Here is a 19422-nt window from a genome sequence, read left to right as displayed (position 1 = left end):
GGTCTGAGAGGCCGCAGTCAATAGCATTTTCCTAATATCTCTCTGTGATGACACTCTCTACCTCTACCTGTGGTGTATGTGCTTTATGAAGCTCTCTGCCTCCTCCTGAATAAAGAATTTAATTTAATAGAGTCGGACAGAGCAGAAAAGGCCCTTCAGCCCATCAGGTCTGCACCGACAAAAACTACCCCTAATCTCGCGTGAATCCCACTTACCAGCACTTAGCCCATATCCTTGAATGTGCTGGAGTTTCAGGCGCTGATCCAAAGTTGTGAGGTTTCCAGCCTCCACTACCTTCCCAGGCAGTACATTCCAGATTCTCACCACCCTCTGAGTTGAAATGTTTTTTCTCAAATCCCCTCGGAATCCCCTACCCATCACCCTAAGACTATGCCCCTTGTGATTGACCCCTTATCCAAGGGGAACAGCTGCTTCCTATTTACCGTGTCCAAACCCCTCATAATCTTATACCCCTCAATCAAATCCCCCCCTCAGCCTTCTCTGCTCTAAAGAAAACAATCCCAGCCTATCCAGTTTCTCCTTATAGCACAGATGTTCCATCCCAGGCAACATCCTGGTGAATCTCCTCTGTGCCCCCTTGCAGTGCAATCACCTCCTTTCTATAGTGTGGTGACCAGAACTGCGCACAGTACTAACTAACGTTCTGTACAGCTCCAACATAACCTCCTTGCTCTTATATTCTTTGGTACGACTGATAACAGCAAGTGTCCCAAATTACTTCCTGAGTAACCTATTCACCAGCTCTGCCATCTTCAGGGATCTGTGAACAAGTGCCCCAAGATCCATCTGTTCCTCTGAGCCTCCTAGTATCCTGCCATTCATTTCATACTCCCTTGTCCTGTTTCTTCTTCCAAAGTGCATCACCTCACACTTATCAGGGTTAAATACCATCTGCAACTGCTCTGCTCATCTGACCAACCCAAATATATCTTCCTGTAACCTACAACCCTCCTCTTCACTGTTAACCACCCTACCAATCTTGGTGTTGTCTGCAAACTGACTTATCATTCCCCCCAGTAGTGAATATTGGGTGGATGTTCAAAGTGTGTGTTCTTCTTTTCATTACATAGTGTGATTGCCGCAGTTACTGCAGTGGTTTGCAAGATGTTGTTTGGACTCAAGGCTTCCTGCTCCTACTCACTGTCTGGCCTTGATTACGTCTCCAAATTCAGAAAGTCTGAGGGCGCTCATTGTCTGAACCCACACACTGGGTTTGGATATTTCACGGGCTCCAACTGGGCCGAACAGGAGCCGGCAACAGGCCCGGAAGAAGCTCTGTTCTTACCTGGGGCTTGTTCTTACCTGGGGCTTGTGCTCAACACGTTCTTTGGGCTGATCCACCCTCCTCGTTCCTCACTGTGGCTGCATTCAGCCGGTGACATGCTCGGGCTGGAGGGAGCTGCCAAATACTCCGAGCTGCTGTAAACCTGTCCACATGTCCGAAAACAGAAAAAGTCACAACGTGAAAATTAAAACCAATTAAAGGCAGAATTTTAAAGAATGGATCGTGAGGCTTGTGTCGCCTCTAAAATGCAGCACAAAGCCCGTCACAGCAGGAATCCATTTTATGAATACATATATTCATTGACCCAGCCTCTGCTGTTCACTGAAGGGGAGGATCCCAAAAAACAAACAACTCTCCGAGAGAGGATATTCCTCCTCATCTCCAATTAGCTGGGAGACCCTTCATTTTTAAACTATGCTCCCTATTTTTAGATCCTGCCAGAATATGAATCATCCTGGTATCTCCTCTGTCGAACCCCCTCAGAATCTTATAACTTTCAGTAAGATCACTGGCGCGATTTAACGGGAGAAAAGCAGAGTCCCATTTTGGGTTTGCAACGCCAAGAATGACCTCGCTATCAAACGGTACTCGGTTTTTTCTAGTCTCAGTGAGGGACGCCCAACCCAAGGCCTCATTACCTTCATTTCCCACATGGGGCACCATTTTTAAATGCCGCCCCGATCTCTGGACCATCACCGCAGCCTCAATAGCCCCCCCAAAAAACGTGTTACAGGGTCCTCAAGCCCCCCTCCTTACCCTACCTCATAAGGGCAGGGTTCTCCCAATCCCTGGCAGTGCTAACCTGGCACCCAGGCGCCTTGGCAATGTCAGTGTAGTACCCTGACAATGCCCCTGCCAGCTTGGCAGTGTCAAGGTTCCCGGGTGGCTGCAGGAGTTTCCCCCCCCCCGCCCAGCTGCCATCTTTGTGTGGACCAGTGCTAAATCCCACCATGGCAAGATCTCCATGGCGTGGGCGTTCGATCCTGGGCCTTTGGAGAATCCAGCGGCAACATCTTTAAAGTGAGCCTAACTGCTCACTAAAGATGCAATTCTGGATCCCGCCCAGTGAGGGCGAGATCCGGGTTGCAACGTCTCGCGAGATCAAACGAGATTTCGGGCGGCGTCATGAGCATCGCAAATCTCGGGAGAGCTGCGACGAGGCGGTTCGAACGGGCCCCACCTCTCATTCTTCTAAACGCCAATGTGTATAGGCCCAACCTGGCCAACCTTTCCTCATAAGGCAGCCCCTTCACCCCAGAATTCAGCCCAGTGAACCTTCTCCGAACTGCCTTCAATGCAAGTTAGCTTCCTTTTGATATAAAGGTGACCAAACTGCAAACCCTGGGCAGGTCTCACCAATGCCCAATATACTTGAAGCAAGCCCTCCTCATTTTATGCTCCATCCCCTTTGGCGAGAAATAATTTCTCCTCATCTCCATCTGAAACAGCACACCCCCATATTATTAAACTGTGTCTTCTCATTCTAGTCTCTCCCACAAGAGGAAACAGCTTCACCATGTGCACCCTATTGAATTCACTCAGGATCTCATATGTTACAAGAGGATCATGTTCCATTCTTCTAAACTCCTTTGGGCGTACCCAACCTGTTCAACCTTTCTTCCCAGTGTAAGACGCTCATAACAGGAAGGAGTTGAGTGAAACATTATTTGTTTTTATATAAGTTTAAGATACTAGTTGCAGATCCATGTTTTTGAATCTGAGAACTAAAAGCCCAATTAAAACATGTTATACTACTCTTGCCTGGAAAATACTTTACTATGAGGCCATTAATTAATTGTGAGCTCTCTCAGTATTCGCTCCCTTACAGTGCGGCACTCCCTCAGTACTGACCTTCTGACAGTGCAGCACCCACTCAGTAATGACCTTCTGACAGTGCAGCACTCCCTCAGGACTGACCCTCTGACTGTGCAGCACTCCCTCAGTACTGACCCTCTGACAGTGCAGCACTCCCTCAGTACTAACCCTCTGACAGTGCAGCACTCCCTCAGTACTGACCCTCTGACAGTGCAGCACTCCCTCAGTACTGACCTTCTGACAGTGCAGCACTCCCTCAGTACTGACCTTCTGACAGTGCAGCACTCACTCAGTACTGACCCTCTGACAGTGCAGTACTCCCTCAGTACTGACCCTCTGACAGTGCAGCATTCACTCAGTACTGACCCTCTGACAGTGCAGCACTACCTCAATACTGACCCTCTGACAGTGCAACATTCCCTCAATACTGACCCTCTGACAGTGCAGCACTCCCTCAGTACTGACCCTCTGACAGTGCAGTACTCCCTCAGTACTGACCCTCTGACAGTGCAGCATTCACTCAGTACTGACCCTCTGGCAGTGCAGCACTCCCTCAGTACTGACCCTCTGACAGTGCAGCACTCCCTCAGTACTGACCCTCTTACAGTGCAGCACTCCCTTAGTACTGATTCTCTGACTGTGCAGCACTCCCTGAATAGACCAACGTATCTTCACTAATGTTGTCCTGCCGTACCTTACTGAATCGGTGTGAACAAGATGAAAACTGTCTTATCTCCAGAGATGAGTCTTCATCATTTGTGTCCTCATCCTCTGATGCAAAATGCTGATACTTCTCTGAGCGAGCTGCATAAACACATTGAAAATTTAACACAGTGATCCGTGAATCGATCCTCATGGACATAATTACTGCACCTATGTCCGGACTGATTAATTACTGGTCATGGAGGCTGGGGTAATCACTGGACACAGTGAGACTGGGATAATCACTGGACACAGTGAGACTGGGGGATAATCACTGGACACAGTGAGACTGGGGGATAATCACTGGACACAGTGAGACTGGGGGATAATCACTGGACACAGTGAGACTGGGATAATCACTGGACACAGTGAGGCTGGGGTAATCACTGGACACAGTGAGACTGGGATAATCACTGGACACAGTGAGACTGGGATAATCACTGGACACAGTGAGGCTGGGGTAATCACTGGACACAGTGAGGCTGGGATAATCACTGGACACAGTGAGACTGGGATAATCACTGGACACAGTGAGACTGGGATAATCACTGGACACAGTGAGACTGGGATAATCACTGGACACAGTGAGACTGGGATAATCACTGGATACAGTGAGACTGGGATAATCCCTGGACACAGTGAGACTGGGAGAATCACTGGACACAGTGAGACTGGGGGATAATCACTGGACACAGTGAGACTGGGATAATCACTGGACAGAGTGAGACTGGGATAATCACTGGACACAGTGAGACTGGGATAATCACTGGACACGGACACTGGGCTAATCACTGGACACAGTGAGACTGGGATAATCACTGGACACTGACACTGGGCTAATCACTGGACACAGTGAGACTGGGATAATAACTAGACACAGTGAGACTGGGATAATCACTGGACACAGTGAGACTGGGATAATCACTGGACACGGACGCTGGGCTAATCACTGGACACAGTGAGACTGGGATAATCACTGGACACAGTGACACTGGGATAATCACTGGACACAGTGAGACTGGGATAATCACTGGACACACTGAGACTGGGATAATCACTGGACACAGTGAGACTGGGATAATCACTGGACACTGACACTGGGCTAATCACTGGACACAGTGAGACTTGGATAATCACTGGATACAGTGAGACTGGGGAGAATCACTGGACACTGACACTGGGCTAATCACTGGACACAGTGAGACTGGGATAATCACTGGATACAGTGAGACTGGGGAGAATCACTGGACACTGACACTGGGATAATCACTGGACACAGTGAGACTGGGGATAATCACTGAACACTGACACTGGGCTAATCACTGGACACAGTGAGACTGGGATAATCACTGGATACAGTGAGACTGGGGAGAATCACTGGACACTGACACTGGGATAATCACTGAACACAGTGAGACTGGGATAATCACTGGACACGGACACTGGGCTAATCACTGGACACAGTGAGACTGGGATAATCACTGGACACGGACACTGGGCTAACCACTGGACACAGTGAAACTGGTGAGAATCACTGGACACTGACACTGGGCTAATCACTGGACACAGTGAGACTGGGATAATCACTGGACACGGACACTGGGCTAATCACTGGACACAGTGAAATTGGGGATAATTACTTGGTCCAGTGACATTAATTTGTGGGCTGACCGGCAGGGCACCATCTCATACCAACAATTCACTGGCAGTAATGAATGAATAACTGCTCTTAGGTGCTTTTCATCGTAGAATCCCTGCAGAAGGAGGCCACTCGGCCCATCGAATCTGCACTGACCCTCCGAAAGAGCACCCTAACCAGGCCCACCCCGCACCCTATCCCCAGAACCCAGTAACCTCACCTATCCTTGAGGCACTTAAAGGCAATTTAGAGTAGCCAATCCACCTAACCTGAGCATCTTTGGATTGTGGGAGGGAACTGGAGCACCCGGAGGAATCCCACGCAGACACGCGGAGAACGTGCAGACTCCACAAAGAGGGTCACCCGAGGCCGGAATTGAACCTGGGACTCTGGTATTGTGAGACAGCAGTGATAACCACTGTGCAACCGTGCCACCCAATTTTATTTTGAGGGTTTTGAGTTTTGACTTTTGTACTCACTGTCAAAGTAACTCGTGTCATCCTCAGACTCCAGCTGAGGGATGAACTCCGCTTTCTGTCGCAATAATCCATTCCAGTCCAGTTGTAGAAAGAAAATATGTTGTTTTACCTCAAGCGCCCCACCTGAATACCAGAAAACAGAAATCAGACAGCAGATTGAGGGACAAATCCACCAACCAATTCCATTCCCCAACCAATCCCCCCCCCACGCAGCCCCACACCCAACCCAGGCCCAGACGTCCTACCCCCTATTCAATACTAACACTCACCCAGTCACAACCCCCACCCAGTCCCAACTCCCTCCACTCCAACCCCCGCCCAGTCCCAGCCCCCACCCAGTCCAACTCTGTCCATCTCATCCGACACCCAGTCTCAACCCCCACCCAGTCCCAACCCCCACCTAGACTGAACCCCCACCCAGTCCCAACCCCCACCTAGACTGAACCCCCACCCAGTTCCAACCCCCACCTAGTCCCAACTCCCTCCACCGCAACTGTTACATAGTCTGAACCCCCACCCAGTCCCATTCCCCACCCAGTCTCAACCCCCACCCAGTTCCAACCCCCACCTAGTCCCAACTCCCTCCACCGCAACCCCCACCCAGTCCCAACCCCCACCGAATCTCAACCCCCACCCTGTCCCAACCCCCACCCAGTCACACCCGACACCCAGTCTCAACCCCCACCCGGTCCCATCCTCCACCCAGTCTCAACCCCCACCCAGTCCCTCTCCCCACCCAGTCTCAACCCCCAGCCAGTCCCATCCCCCACCCAGTCTCAACCCCCACCCAGCCCCAGCCTCCACCAGTCTCAACCCCCACCCAGTCCCATCCGACACCCAGTCTCAACCCCCACCCAGTCCCATCCGGCACCCAGTCTCAACCCCCACCCAGTCCCATCCCCCACCGTGTCTCAAACCCCACCCTGTTCCAATCCCCACCTAGACCCAACTCCCTCGACCGCAACCGCCACATACTCTGAACCCCCACCCAGTCCCAACCCCCACCCAGTCTCAACCCCCACCCAGTCCCTCTCCCCACCCAGTCTCAACCCCCACCCAGTACCATCCCCCACCCAGTCTCAACCCCCACCCAGTCCCAGCCCCCACCAGTCTCAACCCCCACCCAGTCCCATCCGACACCCAGTCTCAACCCCCACCCAGTCCCATCCCCCACCGTGTCTCAAACCCCACCCTGTTCCAATCCCCACCTAGACCCAACTCCCTCGACCGCAACCGCCACATACTCTGAACCCCCACCCAGTCCCAACTACCACCCAGTCTGAACCTCCACCCAGTCTGAACCCCCACCCAGTCCCAACCCCCACCCAGTCCCAACCCCCACCCAGTCTGAACCCCCACCCAGTGCCATCCCTCACCCAGTCCCATCCTCCACCCAGTCCCAGCCCCCACCCAGTCCCAACCCCCACCCAGTCCCAACTCCCTCCACCCAAACCCCCACCAAATCCCAACCCCCACCCAGTCCCATCCTCCACCCAGTCCCAACCCCCATCCAGTCCCAATGCTAACCCAGTCCCAACCCCCACCCAGTCCCAACCCCCACCCAGTCCCATCCCCCACCCAGTCCCAACCCCATTCCAGGCCCAATCCCCACCCTGTCCCAACCCCCACCCAGTCCTAACCCCCACCCAGTCCCAAACACACCCAGTCCCGACCCCCACCCAGTTCCGACCCTAACCCAGTCCCAACCCCCACCCAGTCCCAACCCCCACCCAGTCCCATCCTACATCCAGTCCCATCCTACACCCAGTCCCAACTCCCTCCACCCCAACCCAGTCCCAGCCCCCACCCAGTCCCAACCCCCACCCAGTCCCATCCCCCACCCAGTCCCAACCCCCACCCAGTCCCAACCCCCACCCAGTCCCAACCACCACCCAGTCCCAACCCCCACCCAGTCCCAACCCTAACCCAGTCCCAACTCCCACCCCAACCCAACCCCCACCCAGTCCCAACCCCCACACAGTCCCAACCCCCACCCAGTCCCAACCTCCACCCAGTCCCAACCCCCACCCAATGCCAACCCCATCCAGTCCCAACCCCCACCCAGTACCAGCCCCCACCCAGTCCCAACCCCCACCCAGTCCCAACCCCCACCCAGTCCCAACCACCACCCAGTCCCAACCACCACCCAGTCCCAACCCACACCCAGTCCCAACCCCCACCCAGTCCCAACCCTAACCCAGTCCCAACCCTCGCCCCAAACCAACCCCCACCCAGTCCCAACCCCCACCCAGTCCCAACCCCCACCCAGTCCCAACCTCCACCCAGTCCCAACCCCCACCCAGTCCCAACCCCCACCCAGTCCCAGCCCCCACCCAGTCCCAAACCCCACCCAGTCCCAACCCTAACCCAGTCCCAACCCCCACCCAGCCCCATCCCCCACCCAGTCCCAACCTCCACCCAGTCCCAACCCCCACCCAGTCCCAACCCCCACCCAATGCCAACCCCCATCCAGTCCCAACCCCCACCCAGTACCAGCCCCCACCCTGTCCCAGCCCCCACCCAGTCCCAAACCCCACCCAGTCCCAACTCTAACCCAGTCCCAACCCCCACCCAGTCCCATCCCCCACCCAGTCCCATCCCCCACCCAGTCCCAACCCACACCCAGTCCCAACCCCCACCCAGTCCCAACCCTAACCCAGTCTCAACCTCCACCCAGTCCCAACCTAATAACAAAAATAATGATAAAATGTTGGTGTTTAATTCACGTGGTGTGTTTTACAAAGGGTCAGAAGTTATGTACAAAGCTCTGCCCAGAACTCACCTGGGGTAACTCAATTTAGTTATGGACACCGCACCTCAGGAGAGAGGAGTGAACCGTACATCAGTGGAAGGCATGCAGCCCCCAAGCCCCTTCCACATAGAAATCTAGTTCGCAGGGAGTGGATCGGCAATCTCTGATTACCAAAAGGGATCACGCAGGGCTGTGGACCTGGTAAAGTGCTCTTTCAAAGAACCAGTGCAGGCCCATTGGGTCGAATGGCCTCCTTCTGCATGGGAAAGATTCTGTTACCCTGTGATTAGTTGGTATTTAATGGGGGAACCAGGCAGAGGAGGAATATTAATTTATATTTGGACAAATCGGCAACATTTGTGTCATGGTCAAAGGACAGGGAAAGGTGACTCAAGGGTCACGGGGAGGGGTTGAGGGACAGACAAGGGTCCATCAAGAGTTAGAGTACCTCAGCGTCTTGTCACAAGCTCCAAGTATCTTTAGAAACTGACAAACCCTTTAAGTTGCTCTTAAACATGGGACGGCGAGCTCTTACCTGTCCCCAGGCGATCACGAGGATTCTGCCTCAACAACCTGCTGATGAGATCCTGGGCTTCGGTGGGGAGAATGTCCTCTCCCTCTGGCCAGATGATTTCATCTGCAACACACCAAAAACCGGATTTCATTTCTACTGTCGCGGTTATGCCTCCTGCCCAGATCATATCACTCAGAACCCAATCACCTCACATTGGACACCACTGCCTGCCTGGGTCACACCCCCAGAACTCAAAAAGATGTGCAGGGTAGGTGGATCTGCCACAATAAATTGCCCCTTCATTGGAAAAAAATAAATTGGAGACTCTAAATTTAAAAAAAAAAAAGCTTTCGTACTGTAATAGATATCTGGCCTCTCAGCCAAGTTTACAGAATAAGACTTGGCTGAGGACCCAGAAATCCACGAATAGATTGGCTTGGGGGCATGAAAGGCCTCGGGGGTGGATGGCCTGTGGTGACATGGATGGAGCACAGGGAGTGTGCGGGTAAGAGGGTTGTAGGGGTAATAGCTGGAGGGACACAGGCAAACTCAAACTGCGACAAGGCAGGCCTTTTGACCAGGCCACCTCCTCACCCAGCAGTCACTGTGACCGCTCCAAACCTTTTCTCGGATCTTCTGGCCAGAACTTGTGACAGGATCGCAGCTCACAAGCGCCTTCTCAGGGTAAATTAAGGGTGGCCAATACGTTCTGGCCTAGCTCCTGGCGCTCACAATCCCGTGAACGAATTGAAATCAAACATTGACTCACCTCAGCCCACCAGCTCCCCTCTCTCCTCCGCTTCCCCCGGACACCACCCCACTGTCCACTCCACCATTACCCCCACCCCCTCGCCCCAGCTCCGCCCCACCCCCCCTCCCCTCCCTCCCACTGCTAAGTCTCAGTTCATCTTAGTATTTTTTTTACAATTTTAAAATAATTTATAATTTCTCATCCCAATCTCACTCCCAGCAAGCATTGCGGGTGCAGGGGGCGGGGGGGGCGGAAGGGAAGGGGGGGGGTCCCTTCTCCATTGCATTCTGGAAATTCCGTACTCATTCGCCTATGCAACCTACCACTAACCACTTGTCCAAAAAGCTCTTCTGGCGTCTCCCCAAAGAATGGAGCACAACCGACCAGGAATTCAAACAGAATGACTCCCATGGCCCACCAGTCCACAGGTTTGCCATATCCCTGTCGGAGGATCACTTCTGGAGCAATGTATTCGGGAGTCCCACAAACCTGTGAAAAAACACAAAGAGGTATCGTCAAACGTAGCCACACGATCCCTACAGTGTAGAAGGAGGCCATTCGGCCCATCGAGTCTGCACCGACCCTCTGAAAGAGCACCCTACCTAGGCCCAATCTCCCGCCCCATCTCCATAACCCCACATCTTTGGACACGAAGGGCCAATTTTCCATGGCCAAACTACCTAACCTGCCCATCCAACCACACTCACCTGATCTCAAAATAGAGTGGCAAAAGTTCCCCTGTCCTTTGACTATTCAAATCTTCATCCCACCCCCGCCTTTGACCCTCAACCCACCAATGACCCCTAGTAGCCAGACATTCTACCCTTTAATCCAATCCTATTCAGTGCTCCCTGGCATCTGCCTCCTGCCCTCCAACGTCTCCTCTCACCAACCCCACCACCATCTAAAGATCCCACATGCCAACCACTTGCACTCACTGACCCCCTTGTGTTTCCAACCCCAGCAGTTTGCAACACCCTCTCAACCCCCTCCCACTCCCACTTACCTGTTTATCAATGAACTCCCGAGTGTCCTTCTCAATGTGATCCTCATACAGGTTGGTAGTCATGTTCATCAGTCCGACCCTTGACAGCCCAAAGTCGGTCAGTTTAATGTGACCCATCGAGGTGATCAACAGGCTGAAAGCAGAGCAAATGGTCATCACTAACTGACCATTCAACCCTTCACAACATCTCTTCAGTACACTAAAAACTCCAGCTGGCAGGATGTCTAACTCTAACCCCATGTATGGATTGGTGGAAGGGGTAGTGCAGGATGAACATTATCAGTTCTGGGGAAATCAGTGTGCTAGGTAGCGGTCAGTATGAAGGAGGGGTACACTGTGAGAGGTGGGGGATTTAGTATGAATGGAGGGGTGTTGGTGTGAAGAAGGGGGTAGATATGGAGGGATTTAATATGGAGAGGGGATAGTCAATGCAGAAAAGAGATATATGCTGTGGGGAGGGGTCGGTGTGACGGAGGCAGCTGGTGTAGGGGGGAGACAGGGGCTTCGAGGCTTCACTATGCTCCCAAATTAAACTGTTCAAACTGTAGTTTGTTAAAACCATTTATTTACAGCTGCAATACACATATTAAGACCCCTGGACAATGTTGAAGCTTCTCCTCCCTCAAGATCTCTGCCAAATGCATATCAAATCTGGAAGTGGATATAAATAACATCCCTAACTGGAGCGGGTGGGACGTGGAGACAATGCTTGTCTATAATAGATGCTTTGTGTAGCTTGCAAAACATTCCTTACTTGTCTGGTTTCAGGTCCCGATGCACAATGCCATAGTTGTGGAGATATTCCAGGGCCAGAACTGTTTCTGCAAAGTACATTCTGGTCATGTCAACAGGCAGGGGACCAATATTCTTCAGGAGATTGGCACAGTCTCCACCTAATTGACACAGAGCAGAGGCAGTCAAACCCAGTGCTGGTACCTTGCATATCCCATTCGGCCCATCGAGTCTGCACCGGCCCTTCGAAAGAGCAACCTGCGAGAGCCCACTCCTCCAACCTAACCCCGTAAACCGACCTAACCTAACCTTTTGGACACTAAGGGGTAATTTAGCATGGCCAATCCGCCCAGCCTGCACATCTTTGGACTGTGGGAGGAAACCGGAGCACTCGGAGGAAACCCACGCAGATGTGGGGAGAATGTACAAACTCCACACAGACAGTCACCCGAGGCTGGAATTGAACCAGGGTTCCGGGCACTGTGAGGCAGCAGTGCTCATCACTATACCAACGTGCCATAACTCAGCGTTTTGCCTTTTACAAAGTTCTAATGTGTTTTCGCTGAGGTTACAATGGTGATGGTGGGAACGGCGAAAATGTTATGTCAGTCGCTACAGTCAAGTCTGTTAAATGCAGTGAATTTGAATCTCATGGGTTGGATTCTCGGGTCGCCAACGCCGAAATCTCGTTCGGCGAACGGCCGGAGAATCAAAGTTCCCGACCAAATCAGGGGCGGAGCCGCTTTCGCGATGCTCCGCCCCCTCCAATGCGGTGTACTCTGTGAGCACGCCGCGCCATGTATCGACGGCCTCAGGACATTGCCTGGGCACCCCCCCCCCCCCCGATGCTCCGCCCCAGACCGGCCGAGGTCCCTTCGGCATCGTGTGAACTCACCCGTCGGGAATTCGGCGTGGCGGCTGCGGACTCACTCCAAAACCGCCACAGTCGGGGGAGGGATGATCCGCGGGCAGGGGGGCATTATTCGGGGCTGAGGGCACTGTGTGGGCCTGGTCCAGGGCACATGAGCCGGCCGAAATGGGGGGATTGTCATAATATACACCAGTATATCATGGTGCACACACTGATGGATACACAGCAAGACCAATCAACACACACAACATCGCAGCCAATCACCAGTTAGAGCACACTCACTATAAAGACAGAGGGCATCAGTTTTCCCGCTCATTCGGGATGCAGCCTCCTGCAAGGACAGAGCTTACAGCTTACAGCACAGATCTTCACCATGTGCTGAGTGCATAGACTGGTTCGGACAGGCATAGGTCTTTAGTTTAATCTAACATCGTGTTAACCCACAGTGAAAGTAGTGTTGCACTATATTAAGTGTTGGTGGCCTGTATGTGTTCCACGGATCCAGAGCACCCAACACATCAAGGACTATTTTGCAGGCCGCGAATCGGAGAATCCAGCCCCATATCTCTCAATCTCTTACCTCAGCCTGAGAACAAAGAACAAAGCAAAGTACAGCACAGGGACAGGCCCTTCGGCCCTCCAAGCCTGCGCCGACATGCTGCCCGTCTAAACTAAAATCTTCTACACTTCCGGGGTCCGTATCCCTCTATTCCCATCCTATTCATGTAATATCCAAGTTACACCACTCCAACGTTCTCCAGCCATTAGACATAGCTGTTTCCTGGTTACACTATACTGCCATTCCTCAGATACTTCAAACCAGGTGTGTCACAGTCCATAAAGCCAGTTGGTGAAGGATGGTACTGGAGGCAATCTTTACTCAGGCTTATATTTATTTACAGTGATCGATCATAAATTTCCGCCTCCCAACTCAACCACTCCTAGTTTCAATAAGCATCTCCTTAAATGTCCTCAAGTAAAGTCCCAATGAATGGCCTCTACCTGGAAATAATTAAAACAGCACTGAAATGCAATTTTTTTTTATTCGTTCAGGTGTGGGCCTCGCTGGCTGGACCAGCGCTTACTGTCGAACCCTAATTGCCCTTGAATTGAGTGGTTTGCTGGGTCATTTCAGAGGGCAGTTAATTGACAACCACATTAGTGAACCAGATGGCTTTTCACAATTGACAATGGTTCCATGGCCATCACTGGACTTTTAATTCCAGATTCTTATTGAATTCAAATTTCACCATCTGCCATGGTGGGATTTGAAGCCGGGTCCCCACAGCATTACCCTGTAGCACGGTGAATGCAATTAAGCCGCACTGACATTCCTGGGCTACCCCACATAACCCGCCCGCATTGCCTAGTTAGTCACCATTCCCCAGCTACCTGGCAACACATAAAAGCAAATTACTGCGGATGCTGGAATCTGAAACAAAAATGCTGGACAGTCTCAGCAGGTCTGACAGCATCTGTGGAGAGGGGAAAGAACTAACGGTAGCAGTGGTTAGCACTGTTGCTTCACAGCGCCAGGGTCCCAGGTTCGATTCCCGGCTTGGGTGACTGTGCAGAATCTGCACGTTCTCCCCGTGTCTGCATTGCTTTCCCGCGGGTGCTCCGGTTTCCTCCCACAAGTCCCAAAAGACATCCTGTTGGGTTAATTGGACATTTTGAATTCTCCCTCTGTGTACCTGAACATGTGCCAGAAGGTGGCGACTGGGGGCTTTTCACAATAACTTCATTGCAGTGTTAATGTAAGCCTACTTGTGATTAATAAAGATTATTAATATGACATTTCTGTTAACAGCCTATAATAATAACAATCACTTATTGTCACAAGTAGGCTTCAAAGAAGTTACTGTGAAAAAGCCCTTAGTTCTGCGCCTGTTCGGGGAGGCCAGTATGGGAACTGGATGACTCTTTGTCAAAGCTGGCAACAGAGTCCCCCATTTACTCCACCTTGTAGTGTCCACTTGCACCACACCATTTCACAGTCAGTTATTTAATGTATTAAACTTGTTCTTTTTTCAGTGTGTGCAGTAATCACCAAGCCAGGTAATAGCTTCCGCAGTGGCTAAATGGAGCTCTCTGAGCCCTCCACTGGATTTTGTCAGGGGGCAGTCTTCAATGATGAGTCATTGATTGGGGTGCACCACAGTTACAGTCCGGATTCCCTGCAAGGCCTCACTTTTCCCGATTTGCTGCACAAAGGCCTTGTCCAGTGTGGAAATGGTTGAGGAGTGACCAGTGTCGGTGTGGTAGGTTGGAGACGGGTCGGCAGGATGTGGAATCTGTGATGAAGAAGTGGTTTTTAATGGTGACGTGTTGGTCTATACTTGCCTCTGCTGTCATTCCTTGGCACGGTGGCCTTGGTCAAGCAGGCTGGTGTGAACTTGTGACTGTGTTAAATGCATCAATTTCCATGTATTGAATAGATTCAGTGGAGCTGAGTTAATTAAAATCAGTAGCACGGGTTCCAGGTCAGTACATTAGTTCCCTGCTGTATAACCCATATGAATCCAATAACTCCAATAGATTTAACGTCTGTGACTAGACAAACCTTTAATGATGGTTCATTTTCCCCCTGGCGTCACAGGCCCAAGTTATGGTCATAGATATAAGATCACAATTTTGGGAAATAACCTTTACTACTTGTGACTCTCCAGCCCTACCTTCCACATACTCCATCACCATGCAGAGGTGGCGCCTGGCTTCGAAGGAGCAATACATGCTGACAACAAACGGGTTCTCGGCAAACGTTAAGATGTCACGCTCGACAAACACCTGTTGGATTTGATTTCTCAGGATCAGGTTGTGTTTGTTGACCTTCTTCATGGCAAATCGCTGTCTTGTTTCTGTGTGTCGGACAAGATACACTGCTCTATAGGGGGCACAAATGTCTGATTAAACACTCATTCACTCCAACTCGCTGCAACTTCTCAAGGGAAAGGATTTGACGGGAAGGAGTTTTTGACCTACCCATATGCTCCATTACTGATCAGCTTAATGGTCTCAAAATCGTTCTCATTGGGTTTTCTCTGTGTTGGAATGGAAGCTGCTCGGTTCTGCTGAAAGAACATTTTTGGAATTAAAAATGATCATTCTCCCTTTATCAAAGATTCAGCAAAAAATGTGGAATTGGAGTCATGAAAACCTTCAGAAAGCAACGTCAAACCCACTGATCGCCAGGGTCCCTTGCCTTATTCCGCTGCCTCCTTAATCTGTTCCCCGGCCCCCCTCACCCAGCTCAGATGCCCCTCTCGCTCTGATGTTGCCCCGTTGCTGGTCTGCTGTTCCTGTCCTGTGTTACTCAATCACCCAATTCTGTTACCCCCTCACCCAGGCCTGTTTATCTGCCACCCTGTGCTGTTACCCCCCTTATCTTGTTGTTGCCCCTCACGCTGTCCTGTTGACCCTCGGTGTGTTCTGTTGCCCCCCCTCACTCTGATCCGTTAGCCCTCGTCCTGTTCTGTTGTCTTCCTTCGTTTCGAGACATCCCAAAGCAATTAAGTGTTTTTGAAGGGATGTCGCTGTAGTAGGACATGAAGTTGCCACATTATACACAGCAAGCACCCATATGATGTGAATATTAGCCAGGAGAATGTGGGAACCCACTCATTCTGGCAACATTGGTGCCAAATGATCACTTCCAACTACCTTAGAAGGCAGATAGAAAAAAGTCTCGCAAGAAAGATGGGATCGAGCAGCATTTCCTCTAACCCTGAATGTGCAGCACTCCCTCAGTACTGACCCTCTGACAGTGCAGCACTCCCTCAGTACTGACCCTCTGACAGTGCAGCACTCCCTCAGTACTGACCCTCTGACAGTGCAGCACTCCCTCAGTACTGACCCTCTGACAGTACAGCACTCCCTCAGTACTGACCCTCTGACAGTGCAGCACTCCCTCAGTACTGACCCTCTGACAGTGCAGCACTCCCTCAATACTGACCCTCTGACAGTGCAGCGCTCCCTCAGAACTGACCCTCTGACAGTGCAGCACTCCCTCAGTACTGACCCTCTGACAGTGCAGCACTCCCTCAGTACTGACCCTCTGACAGTGCAGCGCTCCCTCAGAACTGACCCTCTGACAGTGCAGCGCTCCCTCAGTACTGACCCTCTGACAGTGCAGCACTCCCTCAGTACTGACCCTCTGACAGTGCAGCACTCCCTCAGTACTGACCCTCTGACAGTGCAGCGCTCCCTCAGAACTGACCCTCTGACAGTGCAGCGCTCCCTCAGTACTGACTCTCTAACAGTGCAGCAATCCCTAAGTCTAACCCTCTGACAGTGCAGCACTCCCTCAGTACTGACCCTCTGACAGTGTAGCACTCCCTCAGTACTGACCCTCTGACAGTGCAGCACTCCCTTAGTACTGACCCTCTGACAGTGCAGCATTCACTCAGTACTGACCCTCTGACAGTGCAGCACTCCCTCAGTTCTGACCCTCTGACAGTGCAGCACTCCCTCAGTACTGACCGTCTGACAGTGCAGCACTCCCTCAGTACTGACCCTCCGACAGCGCAGCACTCCCTCAGTACTGACCCTCTGACAGTGCAGCTCTCCCTCAGTACTGATCGTCTGACAGTGCAGCACTCCCTCAGTACTGATCCTTTGACAGTGCCGCACTCGTTCAATACTGACCCTCCGACAGTGCGTCGCTCCCTCAGTACTGACCCTCAGACAGCGCAGCACTCCCTCAGTACTGATCCTCCGACAGTGCGGCACTCCCTCAGTACTGACCCTCTTGCAGTGCATCATGCCCTCGGTACTGACCCTCTTACAGTGCAGCACTCCCTCAGTACTGACCCTCTTACAGTGCAACGCTCCCAGTACTGACTGTCGGACAGTACGGCGCTCCCTCAGTACTGACCCTCTGACAGTGTAGCACTCCCTCCGTACTGACCCTCTGACAGTGCAGCATTCCCTCGGTACTGACCCTCTGACAGTGTAGCACTCCCTCCGTACTGACCCTCTGACAGTGCAGCACTCCCTCGGTACTGACCCTCTGACAGTGCATCATTCCCTCAGTACTGATCCTTTTACAGTGCAACCCTTCCTCAGGACTGACCCTCTGTTAGTGCAATGTTCCCTCAGTACTGACTGTCTGACAGGCGACACTTCCTCGGTACTCTCTGACAGTGCGGAGCTCTCCCATTACTGATGCTCTGACGCTTTAGTGCTGCCTCAGTACTGTCATTCTGAGTGTGCCACGCTCTCTCAGTACTGCCCCACTGACAGTGCTGACGTTTAGGACTGATACCCTGACAGTGGAGCATTGACTTCAGTACTGATCCTCTGACACTGCAGCACTCCCTCAGTATTGATCCTCTGACTGTGCAGCACTCCTTCAGTACTGACCCACTGACAATGTAGCACTCCTTCAGCACTGACCCTCCGACAGAGCATCATTTCTTCAGTACTGACTCTTTGACAGTGCGGCGCTCCCTCAGTACTGACCCTCTGACTGTGCAGCACTCCCTCAGTTCTGACCCTCTGACAGTGCAGCACTCCCTCAGTACTGTCCCTCTGACAGTGCAGCACTCCCTCAGTACTGACCCTCTGACAGTGCAGCACTTCCTCAGTACTGACCCTCTGACAGTGCAGCATTCCCTCAGTACTGACCCTCTGACAGTGCAGCACTCCCTCAGTACTGACCCTCTGACAGTGCAGTGCTCCCTCAGTACTGACCCTCTGAAAATGCAGCACTCCCTCAGTACTGACCCTCTGACAGTGCAGCACTCCCTTAGTACTGACCCTCTGACAGTGCAGCATTCACTCAGTACTGCCCCTCTGACAGTGCAGCACTCCCTCAGTTCTGACCCTCTGACAGTGCAGCACTCCCTCAGTACTGTCCCTCTGACAGTGCAGCACTCCCTCAGTACTGACCCTCTGATAGTGCAGCACTCCCTCAGCACTGACCCTCTGACAGTGCAGCACTCCCTCAGTTCTGACCCTCTGACAGTGCAGCACTCCCTCAGTACTGTCCCTCTGACAGTGCAGCACTCCCTCAGTACTGACCCTCTGACAGTGCAGCACTCCCTCAGTTCTGACCCTCTGACAGTGCAGCACTCCCTCAGTACTGTGCCTCTGACAGTGCGGCTCTCCCTCAGTACTCCCTGGGCTATTGGCCTCGACTGTGTGTTCTGGCCTGTTATTCAAACATACAACATTCTGACTACTTGCCATGTACCATTAACCCTCTCATGCATTATATTGCCCCCTTTACCAGATCAATATTGCTACTTCCCATCATCAAACACACTGACATCACAAAAGAAAAAGAATAATTATGCTTACTCACATCCTGAAAATCAGATGACTGCGGGGAAATTGAGCTTAAACCGTCCAATTGAAAAATGTCTGGATAAAGTAGGAAATAGAAGTAAACTGAGTACACGTAATAACTGTGAAATCAAAAACACTCCAACTCGGTGGAGAAAAAATGTACAAAGGAATTAATCATGTCGTAGAAAATAATCAAATAGACATCCCAGAGAGAAAATCGGAAAACACAATATTACCCTGGAGTGGGTCCTTGGTCAAGCCCAGCTGACTGATGATGTATCGTGGTATATCTGTCTTGATTCCTTGCCCAATCTTTGCATGTCCCTCTGCTACTTCCAGTAAATGATAAAACTCTTCAGGGTCAAACTCCTGCCACGAAAGTCCAGGAAAATGATTAGACTATGACTCAAATAAGCACCGGAGGCAGGGCAACGGACACTCACTGTGTAACTATACAGGGCCACTGTTTATTCAGGGTAATGATCTCTCACTGTGTAACTATACATGAGTCACTGTTTATTCAGGGTGAGGATCACTCAATGTGTAACTGTACAGAGTCACTGTTTA

At 51.7% G+C, this 19422-nt stretch overlaps 1 protein-coding gene across 3 annotated transcripts in view; it reads right to left on the bottom strand.

Moving 5' to 3' along the window:
- The window catches only part of mast3b (microtubule associated serine/threonine kinase 3b), a 180914-nt gene that overhangs the window by 33323 nt on the left and 128169 nt on the right, over positions 1-19422 (bottom strand). For 2 of the 3 annotated variants that reach the window (XM_072482439.1, XM_072482437.1), the window contains 11 exons: positions 19092-19224; positions 18872-18930; positions 15550-15638; positions 15243-15451; positions 11719-11857; positions 10965-11097; positions 10282-10447; positions 9229-9330; positions 5942-6064; positions 3816-3925; positions 1324-1448 (listed from right to left, as the gene is read on the bottom strand). In XM_072482439.1, coding sequence (XP_072338540.1) covers positions 1324-1448; positions 3816-3925; positions 5942-6064; positions 9229-9330; positions 10282-10447; positions 10965-11097; positions 11719-11857; positions 15243-15451; positions 15550-15638; positions 18872-18930; positions 19092-19224 — 1388 coding nt within the window. The remainder of the gene's footprint in view (positions 1-1323; positions 1449-3815; positions 3926-5941; positions 6065-9228; positions 9331-10281; positions 10448-10964; positions 11098-11718; positions 11858-15242; positions 15452-15549; positions 15639-18871; positions 18931-19091; positions 19225-19422) is intronic. The other variant, XM_072482438.1, reaches the window with a different exon arrangement.

Source organism: Scyliorhinus torazame, chromosome 18 (genome assembly GCF_047496885.1).
Source record: "Scyliorhinus torazame isolate Kashiwa2021f chromosome 18, sScyTor2.1, whole genome shotgun sequence".
NCBI classification, from domain to species: domain Eukaryota; kingdom Metazoa; phylum Chordata; class Chondrichthyes; order Carcharhiniformes; family Scyliorhinidae; genus Scyliorhinus; species Scyliorhinus torazame.
Note: the sequence above shows the minus strand (reverse complement) of the source record. Positions and strands in the feature narration are given on the sequence as shown.